At 57.7% G+C, this 19,978-nt stretch overlaps 2 protein-coding genes across 2 annotated transcripts in view; one reads left to right on the top strand and one right to left on the bottom strand.

Annotated features, from left to right (window-relative positions):
• The window catches only part of SLC38A8 (solute carrier family 38 member 8), a 22,203-nt gene extending 5,513 nt beyond the window's left edge, over nucleotides 1-16,690 (top strand). The window contains exons 2-10 of the mRNA XM_007939133.1: nucleotides 3,162-3,360; nucleotides 5,860-6,001; nucleotides 7,033-7,134; nucleotides 8,402-8,459; nucleotides 11,421-11,535; nucleotides 12,693-12,840; nucleotides 13,895-14,088; nucleotides 14,690-14,741; nucleotides 16,597-16,690. Coding sequence (XP_007937324.1) covers nucleotides 3,162-3,360; nucleotides 5,860-6,001; nucleotides 7,033-7,134; nucleotides 8,402-8,459; nucleotides 11,421-11,535; nucleotides 12,693-12,840; nucleotides 13,895-14,088; nucleotides 14,690-14,741; nucleotides 16,597-16,690 — 1,104 coding nt within the window. The remainder of the gene's footprint in view (nucleotides 1-3,161; nucleotides 3,361-5,859; nucleotides 6,002-7,032; nucleotides 7,135-8,401; nucleotides 8,460-11,420; nucleotides 11,536-12,692; nucleotides 12,841-13,894; nucleotides 14,089-14,689; nucleotides 14,742-16,596) is intronic.
• A 111-nt stretch (nucleotides 16,691-16,801) lies between these two features.
• Nucleotides 16,802-19,978, bottom strand: part of NECAB2 (N-terminal EF-hand calcium binding protein 2) — a 33,487-nt gene continuing 30,310 nt past the window's right edge. The window contains exons 13-15 of the mRNA XM_007939200.1: nucleotides 19,119-19,345; nucleotides 17,032-17,095; nucleotides 16,802-16,865 (exon numbers count right to left, since the gene is read on the bottom strand). Of these exons, the coding sequence (XP_007937391.1) occupies nucleotides 16,802-16,865; nucleotides 17,032-17,095; nucleotides 19,119-19,345 (355 nt within the window). The remainder of the gene's footprint in view (nucleotides 16,866-17,031; nucleotides 17,096-19,118; nucleotides 19,346-19,978) is intronic.

Genomic DNA, 19,978 nt, shown 5'->3' with positions numbered 1-19,978 from the left:
TCACCCAAATCACACACACACACAAAGACCTCTTTAAAGTGCTGAAGAGCAAAGATGTCTCCTTGAAGACTAAGGTGCACCTAACCCAAGCCACGGTATTTTCACTTCCTTCATATACATGTGAGAGCTGGAAAATGAATAAGGAAGATTGAAGAAGACTTGATGCTTTTGAGTTGTGCTTTTGGCCAAGAATAATGAAAGTACCACGGACTGCTAAAAGATCTAACACATCTGTCCTGGAGGAAGTACAGCTGGAATGCTCCTTGCAAGTGAGAATAGCCAGACTTTGTCTCATCTATTTTGGTCATGTTGTCAGAAGGGACCATTCCCTGATGAAGCATGTCACGCTTGGTAAGTGGAAGGTCAGTGAAAAAGAGGAAGGCCCTCAACGGGATGAGGTGATGTTGGCTACAGCGATGGTCTCAGGTATTGCAAGGATTGTGAGGCTGACGCAGGACTAGGCAGCGTTTCTTTCTGTTGTACATAGGGTCTCTATGAGTTGGAGCCAACTTGATGGCACCTAACAGCAGCAACCGGGTGCTTCTTTCAGGGCCTGAAATGGAGGTTTCGGCCCAGCCTGGGGGTAGAGGCTGGGCAGGCTTTCTGGAAGGAGTGATGTTGGAGAGAGTGAGTGGGAGTTCTCCAGCTGAAGGGGGAGTGGAGGCCGGGAGGGTGTGCTGGGCTGAGGAGCCAGCACAGGGAAAGGTCTAGTGGACAGTTGGTCTCTCAAGTTCCATGTTCCTCCTTGCAGGCCTAGTCTGGCTTCTGGAACAACGTAGGATCCATCTGCTTATCCAGTGGTGGTCACTGTGTGTGAAGGGCATGAGGAGGTCTCTTCTCTGTCTGCATGTCTCCTGCTCAGGACTGCTCTCACCATAGAAACGAGGGTGGGGGCCTGCATTTGGAGAGCAAGTCCAGCCTTGGGACAGGCGGTGGTCTGTTCAGGATAGGCTAAGAAATGCCTCACTCTGGGCTGGCTAGAGCATGCAGGGTCCATCATTGGTGAGAATGTCAAAAGGCATAACCACTTTGGGAGGCAGTTTGGCAGTTTCTTATGAAATCATATGTCTCCCTTGAGACCCAGCAAGTCTAGTGTGTGCCTGGGATAAATAAAAACGTGTCCTTAGAAAGACTTGTTCTAGAATGCTCAGCACAGCGTTGTTCACAGTAGCAAAAACCAAAAATAACACAGATGTCCACCAACCAGTGAGTGGATAAACATGCTGTAGGGTGTCCATGCAGTAGAATATCAATCAGCAAAAGTAGAACTGAACTGCTGATGATACACTCGCACCATGTGATGGCTCTCACCAGCAGCATGCTGAGTGGAGGAAGCCAGGCAGGAAAGTGGACAAGCCCTGCATCTGTGAGGGCAGGTGGGGCTCGGAGTCTGTAAGGACGTGAGAGAAGTTGCCGACGGGCAGTGCTGTTCTGCATCTCAGTAGGGTCTGGGTGGCACTTGCACGCTTGTTGTAACTCTTGAAATGATCGGTACCAGTTGAGTAGATCTGACCCGCTTCTCGTGTGCCAGAGTAGAACCGTGCCCCGGTGGCTTTCAGGGGTTGACTTGTCAGGAGAAGACTGCCAGGACTTTGTTCCGCAGCACCTCTCAGTGGACTCAAACTCCAGCCTTTGGGTTAACAGCTGAGTGCATTAACTGTTCCATCCACAGCCTCCTTTCAACCGCTGCACTTAAGGTTTGTGCTACATTTCATTGTTATGTAAACTTCACCTCACAAGAGAGAAAAGGCCCATATCCACTCACTGCCGGCGAGTGAGATAGAGTGAGATCCTACTCAAGTGAGATCCGACTCGTGACCCCTCCTTGGGTTTCCGAGGTGGTATTACTACGGAAGTAGATGGCCCAGCCTTCCTTCCAAGAAGTCACTGGTGGATTTGAACTGCCAGCCTTCTGGTTAGTAGCCACCAGAACTCCTGAAAAGGCCCATAGACCAAAAAAAAAAAAAACCTGCCATCAAGTCAGTTCCAACTCAAAGCAAACCCCTGTTGGGTTTCTGAGGCAGTAAATCTTTATGGAAAGAGATTGCCCAGTCTTGCTTCTGTGGAGTGGCTGGTGGGTTTGAACCACCAACCCTCTGGTTAGCCATCAGTTGCCTTAGGCACTGTGCTACCAGAGCTCCTAGGCAAATAATCAGCTCTAATAAATGATATTCATGCTGGAGTGTTTGGGGAGAAGTGTAGTTATTCCTGCACCTTACCTTGAAAAGCTTCCAAAATGTGCATGGATTGAGGGGTGCACAGAGGCAGACGCGACAAACAGAGGTAGCCCCGGTGACGGATGAGAGCCCTTCCTGACTGTGTCTTTTAAGTGGATTTTGTTGGAGACTCAGAACAGATGCACACAGTTCATATTTAGCCTCACTTTAGTGCAAGGAAAAGCCTCTCAGCCTTTTCGATGATTTAAAAACTGCACATGTAGCAAGTGAAGGTGATTGTGGAGAATCTGCTGCAAGTTGGGTTGGTTCAGTCATTGCATGGTGAGGGCAGATTCACCTCACATTAAGGGCAAGGACGTGTTAGCTGTAAGTTGGAGGTTGGTAACCCAGGGACTGCCCGTGCGGTGACCTGTTCGTGGTTGTATTAGGTGGTGAGTATGTGGCTCTTCACTGTAGAGTTCTTTAAACTTTTGCATGTCTGAAGATTTTCATAACAAACCTTAGAAGAGCATTTAAGCAGAAGGAAGGGAGTGTGTGGAGTAACAGTAAATGCCGCCCCCCTTCCTTGAGCCCTTGCCCTGAACTAAGTTCTCGGCATGCTTTGTTTAATTCTAATGCACACCACGCCCTATAAGCAGATGGACTGTCCGCACTTCACAGACAGACAGAGCTGGGACGGGGTGGCTGCTGCAGCTCTACTTCCTAAGCATCAGGCTTCCCTGTCACTCCCCCCACACGTGTAGTTGACTCTGGGTGTCTGATGTCAAGTTTTTCCAGCTGGGACAGAATGGTTAGAACCTCAGGGTCACACAGAGGCCAGTGTGGTGGCATCTCCAGGCAAGGCCCCCCGAGCTGTAGGCAGCCTCAGTGTCTGCGGATGAGAGGCCCAGGGCAGGGAGCAACCCTGGGGCCCCGAGGGCTGGCTGGCGGGGGTGTCATGGGGTGCCACGGGCCCGTTCCCTTGCTGACTGCCTCGCTCTGCAGGTGTCCTTGGTCTTCCTCATCAGCGGGCTGCTCATCCTGGGCTACGCGGCCTCCGTGAGCGGGCAGCCCAGCTACCAGGGCGTGGTCCGCGGGCTGTGCGGCCCCAGCCTCGGGAAGCTGTGCGAGGCCTGCTTCATCGTCAACCTGCTCATGATCTCCGTGGCCTTCCTCAGGGTGATCGGGGACCAGCTGGAGAAGCGTGAGTGCCGTGCTCGTGTCGTGGACTGTGACGTTTACCCCAGAGTCGATGCTGGGTTCCTGATCGTTCCGGACATGCACAGCACGGGGGTGAATTTACACTCCCAGGGTGCGCATTCCCAGCCGAGGGTCGCCCGGTTTGTATGCTGCACGAAGCGTCCTTTTATGCTGCGTTTAGTACCGTGCTTTCCCATCTCTGCGTGTTACCTGTTGGTTATTTTACGCTTTAAGGTGGCCCCCACGCATGGTCCCAACCAGCTGCCTGCCTTCTGTTCCTAAGCACAAGAAGGCTGTGCCTCCCGGAGAAAGTCTGTGTGTTAGATGAGCTCCGTTCAGGCATGAGTTCCATTGCTGCTGGCTGGCAGTTCAGTGCTGATGAGTCAACAGCATATGTCAAGTGTCAAACCAAACCCACTGCCATCAGGTCGATTCCAACTCATAGCGACCCTGGTGGACAGGCTAACTGCCCCATGGTGTTTCCAAGCCTGTAAATCTTTATGGAGGCAAACGGCAACACCTTTCTCCATGGAGCGGCTGGTGGATTCAAACTACCAACCTTTTGATTAGCAGACACATGGTTAACCACTGGGCCACCAGAGCTCCTTATATAGGAAGTAAGTAAATACGAAATAGACACACATGAAATAAGTTATGCATTGATGGGCTGATGAAAACGTGATAGAGGCTCGCAGAAGCCTGTCTTTCCCCTGGTGCTATGGTTCTATATCTGCTAATTCCGTGTCTGCAGAGACCTTATATGGCCCCCAACAGTGAGACTCATGCGTACCTCTGCTGGAGGTGGGGCCCGCCCAGGGGCAGAGCCTGGTGGGCAGGATGTAAGGCCCTGGGGCGAGCCAGGGGGAACAGTGGAGGCCAAGACCACACCCCACTCCTAGCACTCCTAGCATCTGGCATGGGAGACTGCCTGGATCATTACTAGCATGATGAGAGTCACCAGAGAGCGGCTGTGGCCGGGATATCTGATGGAGCGCACCCGTTTTGCAGACGAGCAAACTGAGCCCCTGTTCTGAGAGAGCCGCCACCCTTAGGTCTGGGACGTCTGGCCCCTGCCGCCCACTAGCCTTCCTGTGAGCGCAGCATCAGCTGCATCCCACTCTGTTGTCACGTTCATTGCGTCGGTCTTTATCGATTCTTGTTCTGTGGCCGAGCGCGCAGTTGCTCTTGGCGAGCGTTCCGTGTGCTCTTGAGGAGGTTGTGTGTTTGCGGTCCTTGGGGGCAGTGCTCCAGAAATGCCCGGTAGATGAGCATGATTGACAGTTTTGTTCCAGTCTTCTAGCCTTAGAACTTTCTCCTTCTTCCTTTGTTTTTCGGTCTGGGCAGTCTGTCAGTTTCTGAGCAGGGGCTGTGAGATCACTCAGTGTGATTGTGTTTCTCTCATAACTCTGTTTCTGACACTCGCCTTTTCAGCCTTTGGTGTTGGCATAGACCTGTGAGTTGCCCCTTTCCCTTCATGGGCCATCTCTTTCACGGCTCTGACGAGTCTTTGCCACCGAGTATAGTTCGTCTGACGCTGACCCAGCTACCCAGGTGCCTTACGATGCTGTTTGCGAAGCATTTCCCTCTTTGCTTGTACGTCATTCCTGCCTGTGCCTTAGGATATTAAAGTATGTGCTTTAGGCAGCAGATGGTCAGGTCTTGTATTTTTATCCATTCTGACAATTTCAGACTTCTGATTGCAATGTTTAGACTTCTAAATTGGCACGAGATTATTGATATCGTTAGATTGTTTTGCTATTTGTTCTGTCCTTTGGCACGTGAGCAAATTGGTCTATGGCTGTGGAGTACTGAAATCTGAAGTGTCCATCTCTTGGGAAAGGAGCCCTGGTAGTGCAGTGGCTAAGCATTTGGCTGCTAACTGAAAGGTCGGTGGTTCAGACCCTGCTCTGGGGGAAAAAAAAAAGGCCTGGCCACCAGCGTCCATAAAGATTTACAGCCTACGAAACCATATGGGGCAGTTCTACTCAGTCTCCCAGGGTCTCTGTGAGTCGGAATTGACTGGACAGCGCACCACCACGTCTCTTGGGAAGCGCCATCTTACCCATAAAACCCTGAGTGGTGTATCTGAGCTTCCGGGCAGGTGAACAGGCACAGAAATGCCTGGCCTGCCAGTGCCGTGGGGCTGATCGCGTCGTTGGCTCCAGGCAGCTGCTAGCTGGCTGTGTTGAGAAGGATGCTGAGGATGTGTTCAGGCTCAGTCTTTGAGGGCCAATGGGCCAAGCCCTGAGGACAGCGGATGGGCCACCCCGGCTCTGGGTGGATTGATAGGGTGGAGAGAGTGTTGTGTGTGTGTTTCTAGCTGAGTGTTCAGGGATGTGCCCAGGCTTCAGTGACGGGGAGGGCGGCTGCAGGGTAGGTGTGTCTTCTCGGGTGGGTGCTTGGGGGGACCCGGCTAGCAATGGCTGGAACGCAGCACAGCTGGTGAGGGCATCCAGGCCTGCACTGGCCACTGGGAGTGAGCGCCTCCCTCTGTCCCTGCCAGTGTGTGACTTTCTGCTGCCCGGTGTGCCGGTGGCCCCGCGGCCCTGGTATGTGGACCAGCACTTCACCCTGACCCTGCTCTCCATCCTGGTCATCCTGCCTCTGTCGGCCCCACGGGAGATCGGCTTCCAGAAGTACACAAGGTGCGGCAGACCCGCAGCACGGCCTGTGTCAGGGTCTCCCTGGCCAGGGCAGAGGACCGGCACGCTGAGCTGCTCATTGGAAGGCTGCCGGGCACATCTACCTGGGGGGCCCCTGGAGGAAAGGCCTGGCAGTCTGCTTCCATGAAATCAGCCATCGGAACCTGGTGGGCTCAGCTCTGACTGGCCCACGTGGGGCACCAGGGGTGCAGGCCAGCAGAGCAGCAGATTGGTGGGTTGGGTTCTTGTCAGTGGGATTAGGGGGCAGTGGCGAGGTTTGGCTTCCCACTTGGGGAAGAGAAACAAATGAAAAAACTACAATAGACGGAAATGGTGGGAAATACAACTGACAAAGAAAATGACCTGTGGCGTGTCACCTGCTGCTGACGTTTTGGTTGAATCGTCGTAGGCTTTTTCATTCACGGACACAATTTTTTGTTTTCTCTGTTTAATGGTCCGAGGCATTATGCACAATTTTGAAAGAGTAAAGCCTGGCAGAATTCCCCACACGAGTGTCACCTTCCCTCCCCCCGTGGTGGTATGAGTGGGCCATGTTTTCCACCTGGGGACTAGAACACAGACACCAGCAGGAGCCCTCACGCCCCTGCAGACCCACGCGTGGAGCATGTCCAGCCCAGGTGGGCCCTCCCCTCCATGGTTCAGCCAAGCCAGTGGGCTGGCTTAGATGCCATACCTCTGACACCGGCCCACGTTATGCTGGGGAGGTGGAGGCCCTCATACCTGTCACATTCTTGCTGCGGGCCTACCACCACTAGGAACTCGACAAGTCTGCCACCTCGGCCTGGGACCACCTCCGCCTGAAGTGATGCTACCGCCACCCCATTGTACTGATGTGGGCATCGGGGCTCAGGAGTGAGCCTCTGCCTAGCCCCTGCCTAGTGAGCGGCAGAGGTGGAGGGTCAGGCGTGCTCAGGCCAGCCCACGGCCTGGCCTAGTGCAGCTTCTGTGCCTGCATGTTGGTTGTATATACCAGCCTCCCACCGTACTCCCCTAAGGCTGTGGGTGTGTGTTAGCATCCTAGGCACCTTGGCCGCCTGCTACCTGACCCTGGTCATCGTGGTGCAGTATTACCTCTGGCCCAAGGACCTGGTCCAGGAGCCCCGTTTTCCACAAAGGTGAGTCTAAGGGACTGACTCCTTATCACATCATGGGGAAGGTACAGGGGAGGCAGTGATGGGGTCCTTGGAAGACCATGTCCCCAAGTTTGCAGTGAGCCTCAACTCCCTCCTGTGAAATCCTGGTCCTAATGATGTGGGGACATGGGGAGTGAGAGCAAGGAGGCTCAAGGGTGACCCAGAGGTTTTTGGCTCGAGTTGCCTGCAGGATGGAAGACCCACGCTGGATGAAAAGGTCAGGAGGGTGGGCTTGGTCAGGAGGCACTGTTAGCTGTGCTTGGATGTGGAGTCGGCTGAGCTGCACAGACAGGAGACACAGTTGGAGTTCCCTGTCACCACTGTGACAAATCCCCGAACACTCACTGGCTTAAAGCACCCTCGTTTCTTAGCTCCCAGTTCTGGAGGTCCATGTCTGGCTCAGTGTTGTGGGGCTGAAGGCAGGTGTGGGCAGAGCCGCCTCCTCCTCTCCCCCCACCTTGTGTAGCCTCCAGAGACCACCTGCCTTCCTTGGCTCGCGGCCTCCCCCTCCGTCTTCCAAGCCAGCAGCACCGCCTCTCTCTGACCCTGCTTCCGTAGTCACAGCCCCCACTGACCCCGATGTCCAGGATTCATGTGACCGCACAGGGTTCACACAGACAGCCTGAGATCATCTCCCAGCTCAGTGTCCTGAACCTCAATCCCATCTGCTCGTCCCTTTGCCTTCTATGGTGTAACCTCATTACCAGTTCTGGGGTTGTGGCCTGCATGGCCGATACCCTGCCAACCGCAGCCAGGAAATGCTGCTTAGGAGGGGCACTGTCTATCTCCCACTGTGCTGCACAGCCCTGGAAGGTGTGGGGCTGGCACCCAGGGGTGCTTGTCAAGGAGGCCGGGGGCTGCCAGTGGGGACCGCTGAGAGGGCTTGACCTGACCGTACTGCCCTTTGCATATCCCTTGATCCATCGGGGATTTGAACAGAACTCAGACCATCCTTGCACTCTTGGGGGTCTGTTGGGGAGCCTGCCTGTGCCCCAGCCTTTCGCCTTATGGAGATAGGCGGGCTTGTGCACGGACCGTCACCTTACCAAAGGTCGGCGAGGACGCACGTGCACCAGCTGCGTTGAGCAGCGTCCTTTTCCCCTGCAGACCCCGGCCGTGGACCTGGCGACAGAGGTGCATCTTGCAGTTGTGCTCAGCTGCCTCTTCTGGCACCAGTTAGGATTTGTCCTGAGAGTGGAAAGGCGTTGGAGCTTTTCGTTGACGAGCACCTGCTCTTGTCTGTTTACAGCCCTTCCTCCTGGACCTCTGTGTTCACTGTCTTCCCTACCGTCTGCTTTGGATTCCAGGTAATTGCAGCCTTTGTACCACAAGGCGTGCCCTCGTCAAGGCCTGCACGTCTCTGTTTCCTTGGGAGTTTGTTGTCTCTCTGTTAGGAGAGAGGTGTGAAGACTTGTGCTGGGTGTGTGGGGAGGCGGACACCCACCTCTGGCCGTGGCTGTCTTCCATAGACTGTGCGTCTGGACGTGGGGCTGGGCTCAGTGAGGCGTGAGTTGCCATTAAACATGGAAACGTGGCCAGCACTAGGCTCAAGGGTGGGGTTCTGGGACCTGGTCCCTCCTTGCAGAATCCCTGCAGGAGGGTCACTAGTCACCAGGTGGGAGGACTGGAGCCACGCATTTAGACACATGCGCCTGCACTGTGCTAGTGGGAAAGGAAGAGGCTGCTGGTCCCTGCCTCGGGCTTACAGTCTACAGGAAGGTCTTATCAGAACGTGTGGGAGGAGGGAGGGAGGGGGTCTCTAGGGGCACAGGTTCAGAGGCTAGGAGGCCTGCTGAAGGGGAGGGAGGTGAGGCATGTAGCCAAGGCTGTCTGGGGGGCATGGCAGGTGCTGTTCTGCAGAAGGGGTCCCCTGGGCTCTCGCCTGCCTTCCACTCTGAGCACTTCCAGCCCTCGTAGCAGGTGGCCGTGGATTCTGGTCTTTTGCTGTTTATTTTAGGGAAGATCTGCTTCTTCCGAAAACAGCCGCCTACCACAACCACCCACAGCTGCAGCCACCTGCCCCAAAGTAAAAGAGGCTTCTCAGGCCTGGGCGCCCAGACCAAACAGGGTCCTGGCCTCCAGCTCCCACCCGCCCACCAGCCCTGTTCTGTTCCTCCTCGCGGGCACTCTTCGCACACAGCTTGCTGCATCGCTTCTGGGGCTTAGCAGGCGGCTCGGAGGGTCTCACGTGGCCTTTTGCACGCCAGTGTTTTGAAAGATCTAAAGCGATGGTTTTGCTGTCAGCTCTTTGGATTTAGTACAGCAGTGCCTCTCCCACCCCGAGCGGCACCATCTGGCTGGCTGGGCTCACCCGGAGGCCTGCTCTCAGAAGTTTACAGGGGGCGCCCCCTCACCTTCACCTCAGCCGGTGATCTCCTAGCAACCAAAGCCTGGGCTGTGGTTTCCAGGGACACAGATGCTGTGGTGGGGAGTTGGGGGTGGATGTGAAGTAAAGGGAAGGGGGTGGGGTAGAAAACTAGGGGCTGGCACAGGCCAGGGGGTGGCATGATCACGGGGCTGCAGGAGCTGTGCTGGGGCCACGAGAAAAAAATGTCAATGAAGATAGCAGGAAGCAGGTGAGGATGGGGCCTGGCTGGGGGTGAGCAGGGCAGGCTGCCTATTACATCCTCCCCAGGCACCCAGGCAGGGTGCTCTTCTCCCACCCCCATGATTGAACATGCCCCCCAGACACTAAAGTGGGCCCCGCCTCCCTGCCCCTGAGGCCACACTTGGCTTGGCTGGTTTTTGTGCCACTGGGGTGTAATTCACATACCGTGGGACCCACCAGCTGAAGTGCAGGGTGCCGTGGGTGTTGGTAGATTTAGAGTTGTGCAGCCATCACCACAGTCTATCTTGGAACGTTTTTATCACCCCAGAAAGACACCTCGTACCTCCAAGCCCCTTTCCCGCAGCCCGGGCCACCCCTGGGCTGCTCTCTGTCTGTGGACCTGCCTCTTCTGGCATTTCACATAAATGGGATCACACAGTGTTTGTCCTCTGGCAGCTGGTTCTGCTCAGCATGATGTTTCAGGGTTCATCCATGCTGTGGCATGCAACGGGACCTCATCACTCTTCATGGCTGAGTAGTATTCCATTGTGTAGATGGACCGCCTGCTGTGTGTCCGTCATCTGTGGGTGGACACTTGGGTGATTTCCACTCTTTGGCTGTCACATGCTCTGTCCAGTGTTTGCCACGTGGCTGTGTCCAATGACAGGTACTCAGAGTCCAGGCAGTGAAGGGGCATGGCCTCGAGGGCCCTGGGGAGAGTGCCGGAGTGCAGTGGGCGCCTGTGGCTTCGGTCAGAGAGGGAATGTGAGTGGCAGGGGCCGGGGAGAGGCCAGAAGCCATGGAGCAGTTAGTGACACCAGCTCATCGCAACCCCGGCCACACACCAGCGTCCTCTTAGAACTAGGCACGTTGCTGGCCACCATCAAGTCGATGCCAACTTACAGCGACCCCCATGTGACAGTAGAACTGCCCCATAGGGTCTCTTTGGAGGAAATCGTCACAGAAACCCATCTCCAGGTCTTTGTCCTGCAGAGTCCCTGGGTAGGTTTGAACCGATGACCTTTCAGTTAGTGCTGCACCACAGGAGCTCCTTAGAACCTGAGCCTACCCTATAGGTAAAGTGACCCCACTCACAGTGGGCGCTCGGCATCCGTTGTGTGCATTTTACCCTTAAACGTCTGTCACAAAAACCCACACAGTAAAGTCTGTGCGTTCCCACCTGACGTCACTCAGATGAGCAGCAAGCAGTGTCAGCCCTCACTGTGCCCGTGTCCCGGTGCAGCACCCCCCACACACAGAGGCTGCCATTTTTGTGCATTTCTCACTGTGCCACAGAGCAGCAGTTCGCAGCTGGGACAGCTCTCCCCCAGGGGACGTTGCCAGTGTCCGCAGACGCTTTTGGTTGCGTAACTGGGGGGAGAGGTGTGACGGTGTCAGCCTCCTACAGTGCACAGGCTGTTCTCCCACCACCAGGATTGGCTGGTCCAAATGTCAGCGGTGCCGAGGTCCGGAAACCCTGCACGGGGTCAGCTAGCATGCGTGTGAAGCCCACAACGGTGGGAGTTGGTGTGTCCGGCTTTGCGTTGCTCACCTCACGTTTCTGCACGGCGTGTGCGTGTTCCTCCTCCACCCGTGGTCATGTAATAGTCGCATGAGTGTGCTGCAGTTTGCTTAGCATCCTCCTGTACGCGGACCGCTGTTGGGGTGGCCTGTCTCTGGAACATGGGTGTTTGGGGCCCACAAGCTGCCCTTCCCCCAGTGTCACGAAGCCGCCGTCTCCGTCTACTGCAGCATGCGCACCCAGCGTCTCTCCCGCTGGGCCCTGGTCTCCACGCTGTCCCTGCTGGTCTGCTGCCTCATCTACTCGCTGACAGGTAAGCCCTGCCTGGGCAGCCCTGTTGACAGCACTGCCAGGGCCTTCTGTGTGCTGGGCACCGTCCTTCACACCCAACAGCAAATGCCTCCCTTCACGGAGGGGGAAACGAGGCTCCGAGGCTCCCACCCACAGCTTGCCCGAGGCCTCACAGGAGCCAGCCTCAGGCCTGGAGTCTCCAGAACCCTGGCTCACACAGCGCATCCCTGCTGCTGTTGGAGGGGACAGCATAGTCATGGTCGCCGCAGGCACATCTAGGGGCATTTTACAGCACACACGCGGCAGTGGATGGGAGGTTCGGGTCTACGTGGCAGCATCAGGGTCTTCATGGGGACGAGACAGGTTCAGAGAGGTGCGGTGCCATGTCCGAAGCCCCACAGCACATCCCTGCGCTGCCCCAGGTCTTGGGCTCCACTGCCTGCCTCCCGTCCAGTGGTGCTTTCTTTCGTCTGCCTATTGGACATAGTACGCGCTTGGGGCAGCAGCCGGCGAGTCAGGATAGCCTTGAACTCCCATGGTTGCCTAGGGAATCTCTGGGTGACATTTTCCCCAGCTGGGAGGTCTGTCACCCTAGATAGCCCAGGGTTCATCAAGCTCGAGGCACCCCTCGGAAGGGGCTCGAAAGAACACTGTACTGAGATGTTGGACGTCTCATTCATCACAGAGGACTGTGCTCTAGGCCTGCTTCACCAGCTGGCATTCTGGGCACCCTGGTCTTGGTTTTTCCCCATCTGGGCAGTGGGTGCACTGCCAGCTGCTGTCTAGCTATCGAGAGTGTGATGGACTGAGCCGGGGGTGGGGAGGTGGGTGGGATATTAGAGTGTCACAGTGCCATGTGCTTCCTGTCAGCACTCAGCTGCGAGCAGGCCGCCACCTCTGCAGGGGAGGAGCAGGGGGTCAGCACCCAGCCTGTGAGGAGGCTGCCCGGCTGCGGGCCAGAATTGGGCTCAGGTCTAGTTCTGCCTGGCAGGGGCTGAGTCAGCAGTGTAACGTGGGCTCCAGACAAGAAAGTCTTGGGAGACGTAGGACCCTCCCTGGCCCTGCCGTCAGCTCCTGAGGACACCCTCTGGGTGGTGGAGCAGGTGCTGTCCGTGTGGGTGTGGAGGCCATGGCCTTTCTCTGACGGGCTCCCTGGCTTCTGTCTTCTCTCTCGCGCAGGGGCTTATGGCTTCCTGACCTTCGGGGCACAGGTTTCTGCCGACATCCTGATGTCCTACCCCGGCAGCGACGTGGTCGCCATCATTGCCCGCGTCCTCTTCGCGGTCTCTGTGGTGACGGTCTACCCCATCGTGCTCTTCCTGGGGAGGTGAGGCCTGGCTGGGCGAGTCCGCTCTTGGTGCTCACCTGCGGCCAGGGCCTGTCTGTGCAGAGGGGGCAGGAGGGTCCTGGGGCTCCCACACACTGGGACGCTGCAAACAACAGGATGCTGTCCCCTGGTGGCTCTGGAGGCCACAGTCCCAGATCAGGGTGTTGGCAGGGCTGTGCTCCCTCTCAGGTCTTTAGGCAGCATCCCTTCTGTGGCTGTATCTTAGCGCCTGGCGTTGCCAGCCGCCTTGCACTCCTTGGCTTGTCACAGGATCACTTCAGCCTCTGCCTCTGTTGTCATGGCTTTCTTCCCCGTGTGTGTCATTTATATATGTCCTGTCCAGTTTTGTGCTGCTTGGCAGGTGAACAACCACAAGGCTGCCTGTAAGGGTCTGCAGTGCAGTGACAAGATGCTTTACGGGGAGGCGGAGACAAGAGGCAGAGGGGTGATCAGGTTAGACACGATGGCTCTGTCCCTGCTGGGAAGGAGCCTGAACGTGGTGCTGAGCTCCCCCGCGGCCGAGGTGAAGAGAGAAACCTGGTCCGTCACGTGAGCCTTCGCAGTGGGAACAAGCCAGCTGCTCAGGTCACCTGGCTGTTCCCAGGGTCGAGCGTGAGCCTCAGGAGCCTGCTCCCGGCACATGCGGCGGCACGGCCTGCCTGTCTGCCTCACTGTCTCATGGGCTTTCGCTCCAGCTTGGTGCTCCCTTCTCTGCTGGCAGCGCAGCTGGCTGCCGCGTCCTTGTTTTTGTGCCCTCGAGGCTGTTGTGCCTGTGTGCAGCCCGTTGTGGTGCAGGCCCCCTGGGACGTGCACCTGTAACAGCTGGAGTCTGCTGTGACTCAGCATGTGCTGGACGCCAAGCTTGCACAAGGCGTAGGGTGTTGTGCCCTTGTCTCACAGCTGGGAGACGGGGGGCCTGGGTGTCAGGGCCCGAGCACTCGGCCTGCCTCTGGCGGCCCCTCTGCTGGTCTCCTGGGGGCTGGTCGGGAGGCCCTGTCGGGGCCACAGGGCTGGGCCACCTGGTGGCCGGATGAGCAGTGGGTGTGGCCCCCAGGTTGGTGCTGCAGGACTGCTGGAGGCGGAACTGCTCCAGGAGCCCTGCCGACCCCTCAGGGCTGGGGGTGCGGCTGGCGCTGACCGGGTCGTGGGTCGCTGTGACGCTTGCTATGGCCCTGCTCCTTCCCAACCTCAGCGAGGTCATCGGCGTCATCGGCGGCATCAGCTCCTTCTTCATCTTCATCTTCCCAGGTGAGCCCCCTGCCCGGCTTCCTGGCCGCATGCGCCTCCTGCCCCAGCTTGGCTCTGCAGGGTCTCCGTGCTGGCCCACGGGCCTGCCACGGCCCTGGGGGGTCCGGGCCCCATTGAGTTAGGTGGCTTCTGACCCTGCCAGGCACAGGGCCGGGTGCGGTACAACCTCACTGGAATATCTCAATGGCCCAGGGTGGGTGCTGCCGTCTTTCTCACCCTACAGATGAGAGGGCTGAGGCCCAGAGACCCCCAGGCCCCCCAGCCAGAACACAGCAGAGCTGAGAGCCAAACCCACCATTCTGTCTGCCCACCACTGCCACCTTTCGCTGGGGGAGCCGCTTCTGTTTCAGAAACTTCTTTGGTAGTGAACCTCCCACGGTTCAGGCAGTGCCTGACCTCCCTTGTTGACAAAATGCAGAGTTGGGGCCCCAACCCCATGTCTAGCTCCAGCCTGGGCCTTTGCTTTGGCACACTCCTCTCCTGGCACAGCGTGAACCAGTGGGCCACCTTGGGGCAGAGGCCCCGGCTGGCCCCTTGAGGTCCCTGCTTTGTGGGGGAGGAGCTCCCAGGCGCTCAGCGTGTCCCCACATCTCCCTCACAGGTCTGTGCCTCATCTGTGCCATGGACGTTGAGCCGCTGGGGCCAAGACTGAAGTAAGTGTCCCCAGAGGAGGGGTGGTGAGCTAGGTATGCGAGGGCCTCTGGTGAGAGTCCGTGAGCAGGAGCGCACACATGACTGTGGCCCTGCTGCCTGGCCTCCTCTATAGAAGGGCGTCACAGGCCACAGAGGGAGAGCGTTACAGGGCATCACTGGGCAGGGTGGCTGAGCCGGGACTGGAATCCGGCCAGCAGCGCCCATTCTGACATGGGAGGAGGTGTGGTTTAGGGTCTTCTCGGGCCCAGGGCAGGATTGACTGGGGACCCTGCGTCCTGGCGTCCCACAGAGCCCTGCGTCCTGGCGGCCCTGCAGCCCTCTGGGCTGGGGCTGAGACACTGCCGTCAGGGGGCAGGCCCCGTGGAGCACTGGCACCATGCTTGCTCCCATGTCACAGTGTAGAAACCGAGTCCAGGAGACTGCGACAGACCCTGTGGGAGGGTCCTGGGCTGTGGTTACAAATCACTGCGCGCTGAGGGGCTTCGTGCTCTGAAGTCCGTTCTCCCATGGGTCTGGAGCCAGCGTCTGAATCAGGCTGTCAGCTGGACCATGCTCCCTCCACAGGCTCTGGGGACGGGACCTGGCCTCTCCAGCACCTGCTGGCTGCTGGCGTCCCCTCCCTTCTCTGCCTTCCTCTTCGGAAGGCCTCCTTCTTTGGTCTCCTCCTACAAGGACACAAGTGACTGCATTTTGGAGCCCCTTGTCTAGTGTGATCTCCTCTTAACTAATGATGCCTCTGAGACTGTTTCCAAACCAGGTCGTGGCACAAGAGACATAGCTTTTTGGAGGCCACTGTGCAACCCAGAGGAGCTCTGGTAGCATGGTACCTAAGGCATTTGACTGCTAACCAGAAGGCTGGTGGTTCAAACCCACCAGCCACTCCTCAGAAGGACGGTTGGGCAATCTACTTCCGTAGAGATACCGCCTCCGAAATCCAAGGAGGGGTCGCTGTCGGGTCCCACAACGGCACATAACCACCACCCAACCCAGTGTAGATAGAGCCAAGTCGCACAGCTGACCAGCCATGGGTCTGGGCCCAGTGCAGGGGCCCATTCCTCCCGCCACATGGAGCCCTAGCTTGGCTTTCCCAAAGAGGTGGGCCCAGTGAGCTCCCTTCTGGGCGGGGAAGTCTGGTGTCAGAACTGGCTCCTGCAGCCAGGTGACCCCCTAGGGCTCACTCCCACAGCAGACTCAGAAATCCTGCTTCCGATTTGTCCCTGGTCTGGGCTCACGTCTCCCTTCACTGACGGATTCTTCCTGACACCTCCCTTCCTTCCGGTCCTTCTGACCCACAGAGGGCGCTCCAAGCAGTGCCACGGCTCAGTCCTGTTTGCCCTGGTGGGTGGGCATTTAGTGACCTGGGAAGCTGCCTGGCAGACACGTTCCTTCCATGACAGCGAGCCTCTGTCTTCCGGATGGGGTCAGAAATGGCTGTCAGCTCTCGCCCTGTTGTCTGGCTCCCATCATTCTGGGTACATTATGAGGCTGCTGATGTGGCCTCGGCCACCACTGCTGCCGCCCAGCATCTGAGGCCCAATCTGTCACGTGTCTTAGAGTCCTCTCCTTCCTCACTGGGAGGGTTCGCCAATGTGAGGAGCAGGAAGGAGGGGTGTTTGTAGCTGGGCCCTCTGTCCTGTGTCAGTGTCTGTCAGGGTGCTGCGGTGAGTGGGGTTTGGGAATCACAGATGGGGAGAGTCTTTGAGTTGCCTGAGCCTTTATTTCGCAGCATCTTGAGAGCCCAACCCCACAGGCCCAGGAGAAGACGCTAAATTTATGCCAAAATAGCTGCTCCCGTGAGCGTTGGCTTGTCTGCACAGAAGGGTGTGCACTGACTCGAGGTCCTTACATGGGCAGGTCCTGCCTGGAGCTCTGGGGCGTGTTGTCTGTGCTGGTGGGCACCTTCATCTTCGGCCAGAGCACGGTGGCCGCGGTCCTGGAGCTGTTCTGAACAGGAGGGTCTCCAGCAGCACCGTCCACCACACAACAGACGCCACTTATTTTCAGCACAGACATGGAGGGATGGACACCTTCACGGGCTGCTTGCTCCCCGGGGCTCGCGCTAGTGCACAGTCTCTGGTGCCACGGTGCGAGTGGGGCCGCGGCCCAGGGAGCCCTGCTTGGGGCTGTCGAGAGCAGAGACATCAGATGAGGGCCAAAGCCCCTGCTCTGGGCTAAAGAGAGGACAAGATGGACGGTCTGCCCAGGACTGAGGGAGGGAAGGGGGGGGTAGGGGCAGCCACGTCCTTGTCTTTGTGGCCCTGACGTTAATTGAGTTCCCTCTTTCTTTGCCTTGGGACGTTGTCCTTGAAGCCAGTGCCAGCACCCAGCAGGAGGGGCTGACATTTGAGGCCACCTGCATCAGGGAAGGCAGTGGCCAGGTTCCCCGTGGGTCATGTCACGGAGCCTGCATGAGCTGCGTGAGGTTGGTGGCCACGTATGCACTGTCTGTCCCACCTGGAGTGGCCGTCCATCCACGTTCACAGGCCGCACAGCCGTTACCATGACCTGCTCCAGAACCTCTTCAGCCCAACGAGAAAACCCTTTCTGTAGCAGTCACCCTGCCCCCAAGCCGAGGCAGCCACCAATCGCCTTCCTGCGTCCGGGTTTGCCTTTCTGGATACGCCACGTATGTGGACTCCCACGGCACGTGGCTCTTGTGATGGCTTTGCGTGGAGTGTGATGTTTACTAAGACACTGCAGCTGAAGCTTGGTAAAGTCAAGGCCACTTGCCCTGTGAGTTATAGACGTGGGGCCAGATCTGAGGTGGGGCCGGGCTCTGTCATCCATTCCTTTCCACTCCACCCCCATAAGGAGAGGGCAAAAGAGTGGGGAATAGGATGCCTGACCTGGGCCTGGGAGCAGCCCACTGCCCCCTCCAGCCTGGGCCAGGGGTGGGGCTGGGCTATGTGGCTGAAGGTATAGACTCTGACCATGAGGGGCACAGGGCCGTCCTGCAAGCTTCTGTCTGACAAGCCCCGCATGACTGGCCACACCCTGCCTTCAGTGACCACAGGTCCTCCGGTACAAGGGCCTTGGGGACTGGGGTGCATGCTGGGAGGTCGCCCTGATGGGCCATTTCTCTCCCCGGAGTGGGCAGCCGGAATGGAGAACTGCCACTCGTCCCATGTTTATCCTGTGTGCTGCCTGAAAGGCGTGGTGGTGGCCAGAAGGGCCGGGACTGTGCTGGATCTCTCCTGCGAGGGTCCTAGGGGACAGTGTGTGAGGCAGGGATTGGCCACAGCAGTGGGGGAACTGGCTCTGGGCTGGACTGTAGATTTGGAATCCTGGCTCTGCCATTTGTTATCAGGGCCAGTTTGTGAACCTCCTGTAAGAATCTATTTCTCCACCAGCACAATGGGCATAGTGTGATGTGCAGATTAGTGTAAAGGCAATAACATGTCCAAGGCAGCTTGTGGGGCGCCCCACACACGGACTGAGGCAGAGGCAGCTTGAGTTCAGACAACCTAGGTGGGGATTGAAGGTGAAGACTGAGCTTCCTGCAGCCAAGGGGAAATGGGAGCCCACTCAGACAGGGAGGCGCATCAGCAGGGAAGTGGTCTGGCAGCAAATGCTGAGGAAAGGTGAGAGAGGGGCTCTTCAGAGGTGACTGAATGTCATCACTGGGGACATTGACTTCTGTCTCAACTTGACAGGTGCAGACACGAGTGATCTATGCATGACTGAGCATCACATCCAGGCCTCTAGAGGCTAAGGGCCTGACACACGGACATAAACTGGTGAGGTCAGAGAAATACAGGCTGAGTGTCGCCCTCGGAGGTCTGGCAGGCAGGAGCCATCTCCCTGGTGGTCCCCTCACTGAGTGGTAGGTGGTCCTGTGGGACTGGTTTCCTGTACTCAGCCCATCCACACCGTGGGCCTTCCCTGCCCTTCATGGCTGGTTAAGATGCCATCATACAGGCCCTGTTCTGCCTGCTCCTTGGCTGACATTTGGGGGTTCTCCGGCTGGCTGTTAGGAACAGTGCTGCTCGAACGTGCGTGTCTGTGTGCTTGTCGAATGCTTGTTTTCGATTCCCATGGGAATTAGACATACCCAGGACTGGAACTGTGGTTCATAACAGTCATTTTGGTTGAACTTAGGGGGAACCTGATCAGAATCTTGGCTGGGTTCACCTGGAGTTGCTCCTCTAACGTGTGCACACAGTGTGGCCTGGGAGTTAGAACACAGACGCGGCGACGGGCAGGGAGCTCTGGGTTTGGACCTGAGCTGTGGCGCTCACTTGCTGTGACTCTGAGAAGTCACTTGCCCTCTCTGGTCTTGGGGGACCATCTGCCACATACTATGGCTGTGCAGGGAAAGAGATGGTGCTTGTGAAGTGTCTGGCCCATGTGGCTGTGGAGGGTGGGAGCTCTCGCACCTTTCTGGGCTGTGTTCTGCTCTGAGTCTGTTCCTGCCCTGGGATCTTGAGGCCGCGGGAAGGCTCTGAGCACAGTGGGCTGGCAGTAGCGGACGCTGTAGTGTTGGGGAACAGGGGTCAAGCAGGGCTGACGGAGGGCCTCGGGCACCATGCCCAGCTGGATGGGTCTCCAGTTGTCCCGCCGGGAGCCTGGGCCCCTGAGAACATTCTTCAAAGCGCTGAGCCGGCTGGAAGAGTACCAGCCGGGGGTGGGGGTGGGGGGCAGCCCTTGTGCTTGCTGTCACTGCCCGCAGGGGGCGTGAGCGGTGTTCTCAGGAGCCAGGCAGCTTGAGGCTTCAAAGTCGGGGGCTTGGCCCCACTTCACAGGTGAGAGTGGAGGCTCTGAGGCCCTGTGCGGAGATGTAGAGCCGGGATGGGGGCCGCCTGTCACCCTCCCACGAGCCCGTTATGTTTTACGTGAGTGTGAGGTGGCCGGGAGGGAGGTGGGCCTGGCACAGCTGCAGGGGCTCCCAGCAGCCAGTGGGGACTGCGTCCCCGCAGCCACTTAACGCCTGGCTGTTGGCTGGGCCTCAGAGCAGGGAGCAGTGACGGTTTTGGGCCGCCTGGTTCCTCTGCCTCCCGTCACCCTCCCAGCCCTGTGGCTCCCAGGCCTGGTGTGGGGTCTACTAACCAGAGCAGGAGACTGGCAGGGCGGGGAGGCCCCACAGCCTCCAGCACAGGACTTGGGACATGAACTCAGGGCCAGCTGGGTCCTCTGTGTCACGGGAATAGCTGGTATGCAGCTGGGGCTTATTGGTGGAACCCTGCTGTCACAGCTGCTAGCAGCTCCATTTTTTCCTTTTTTAAAAAAAGTAATCTTT

The sequence above is a fragment of the Orycteropus afer genome, unplaced genomic scaffold (genome assembly GCF_000298275.1).
Source record: "Orycteropus afer afer isolate SDZICR_OR568_19922 unplaced genomic scaffold, OryAfe1.0 scaffold00057, whole genome shotgun sequence".
In the NCBI taxonomy this organism is placed as follows: Eukaryota; Metazoa; Chordata; class Mammalia; order Tubulidentata; family Orycteropodidae; genus Orycteropus; species Orycteropus afer.
This window is presented reverse-complemented; position numbering and strand designations above follow the sequence as displayed.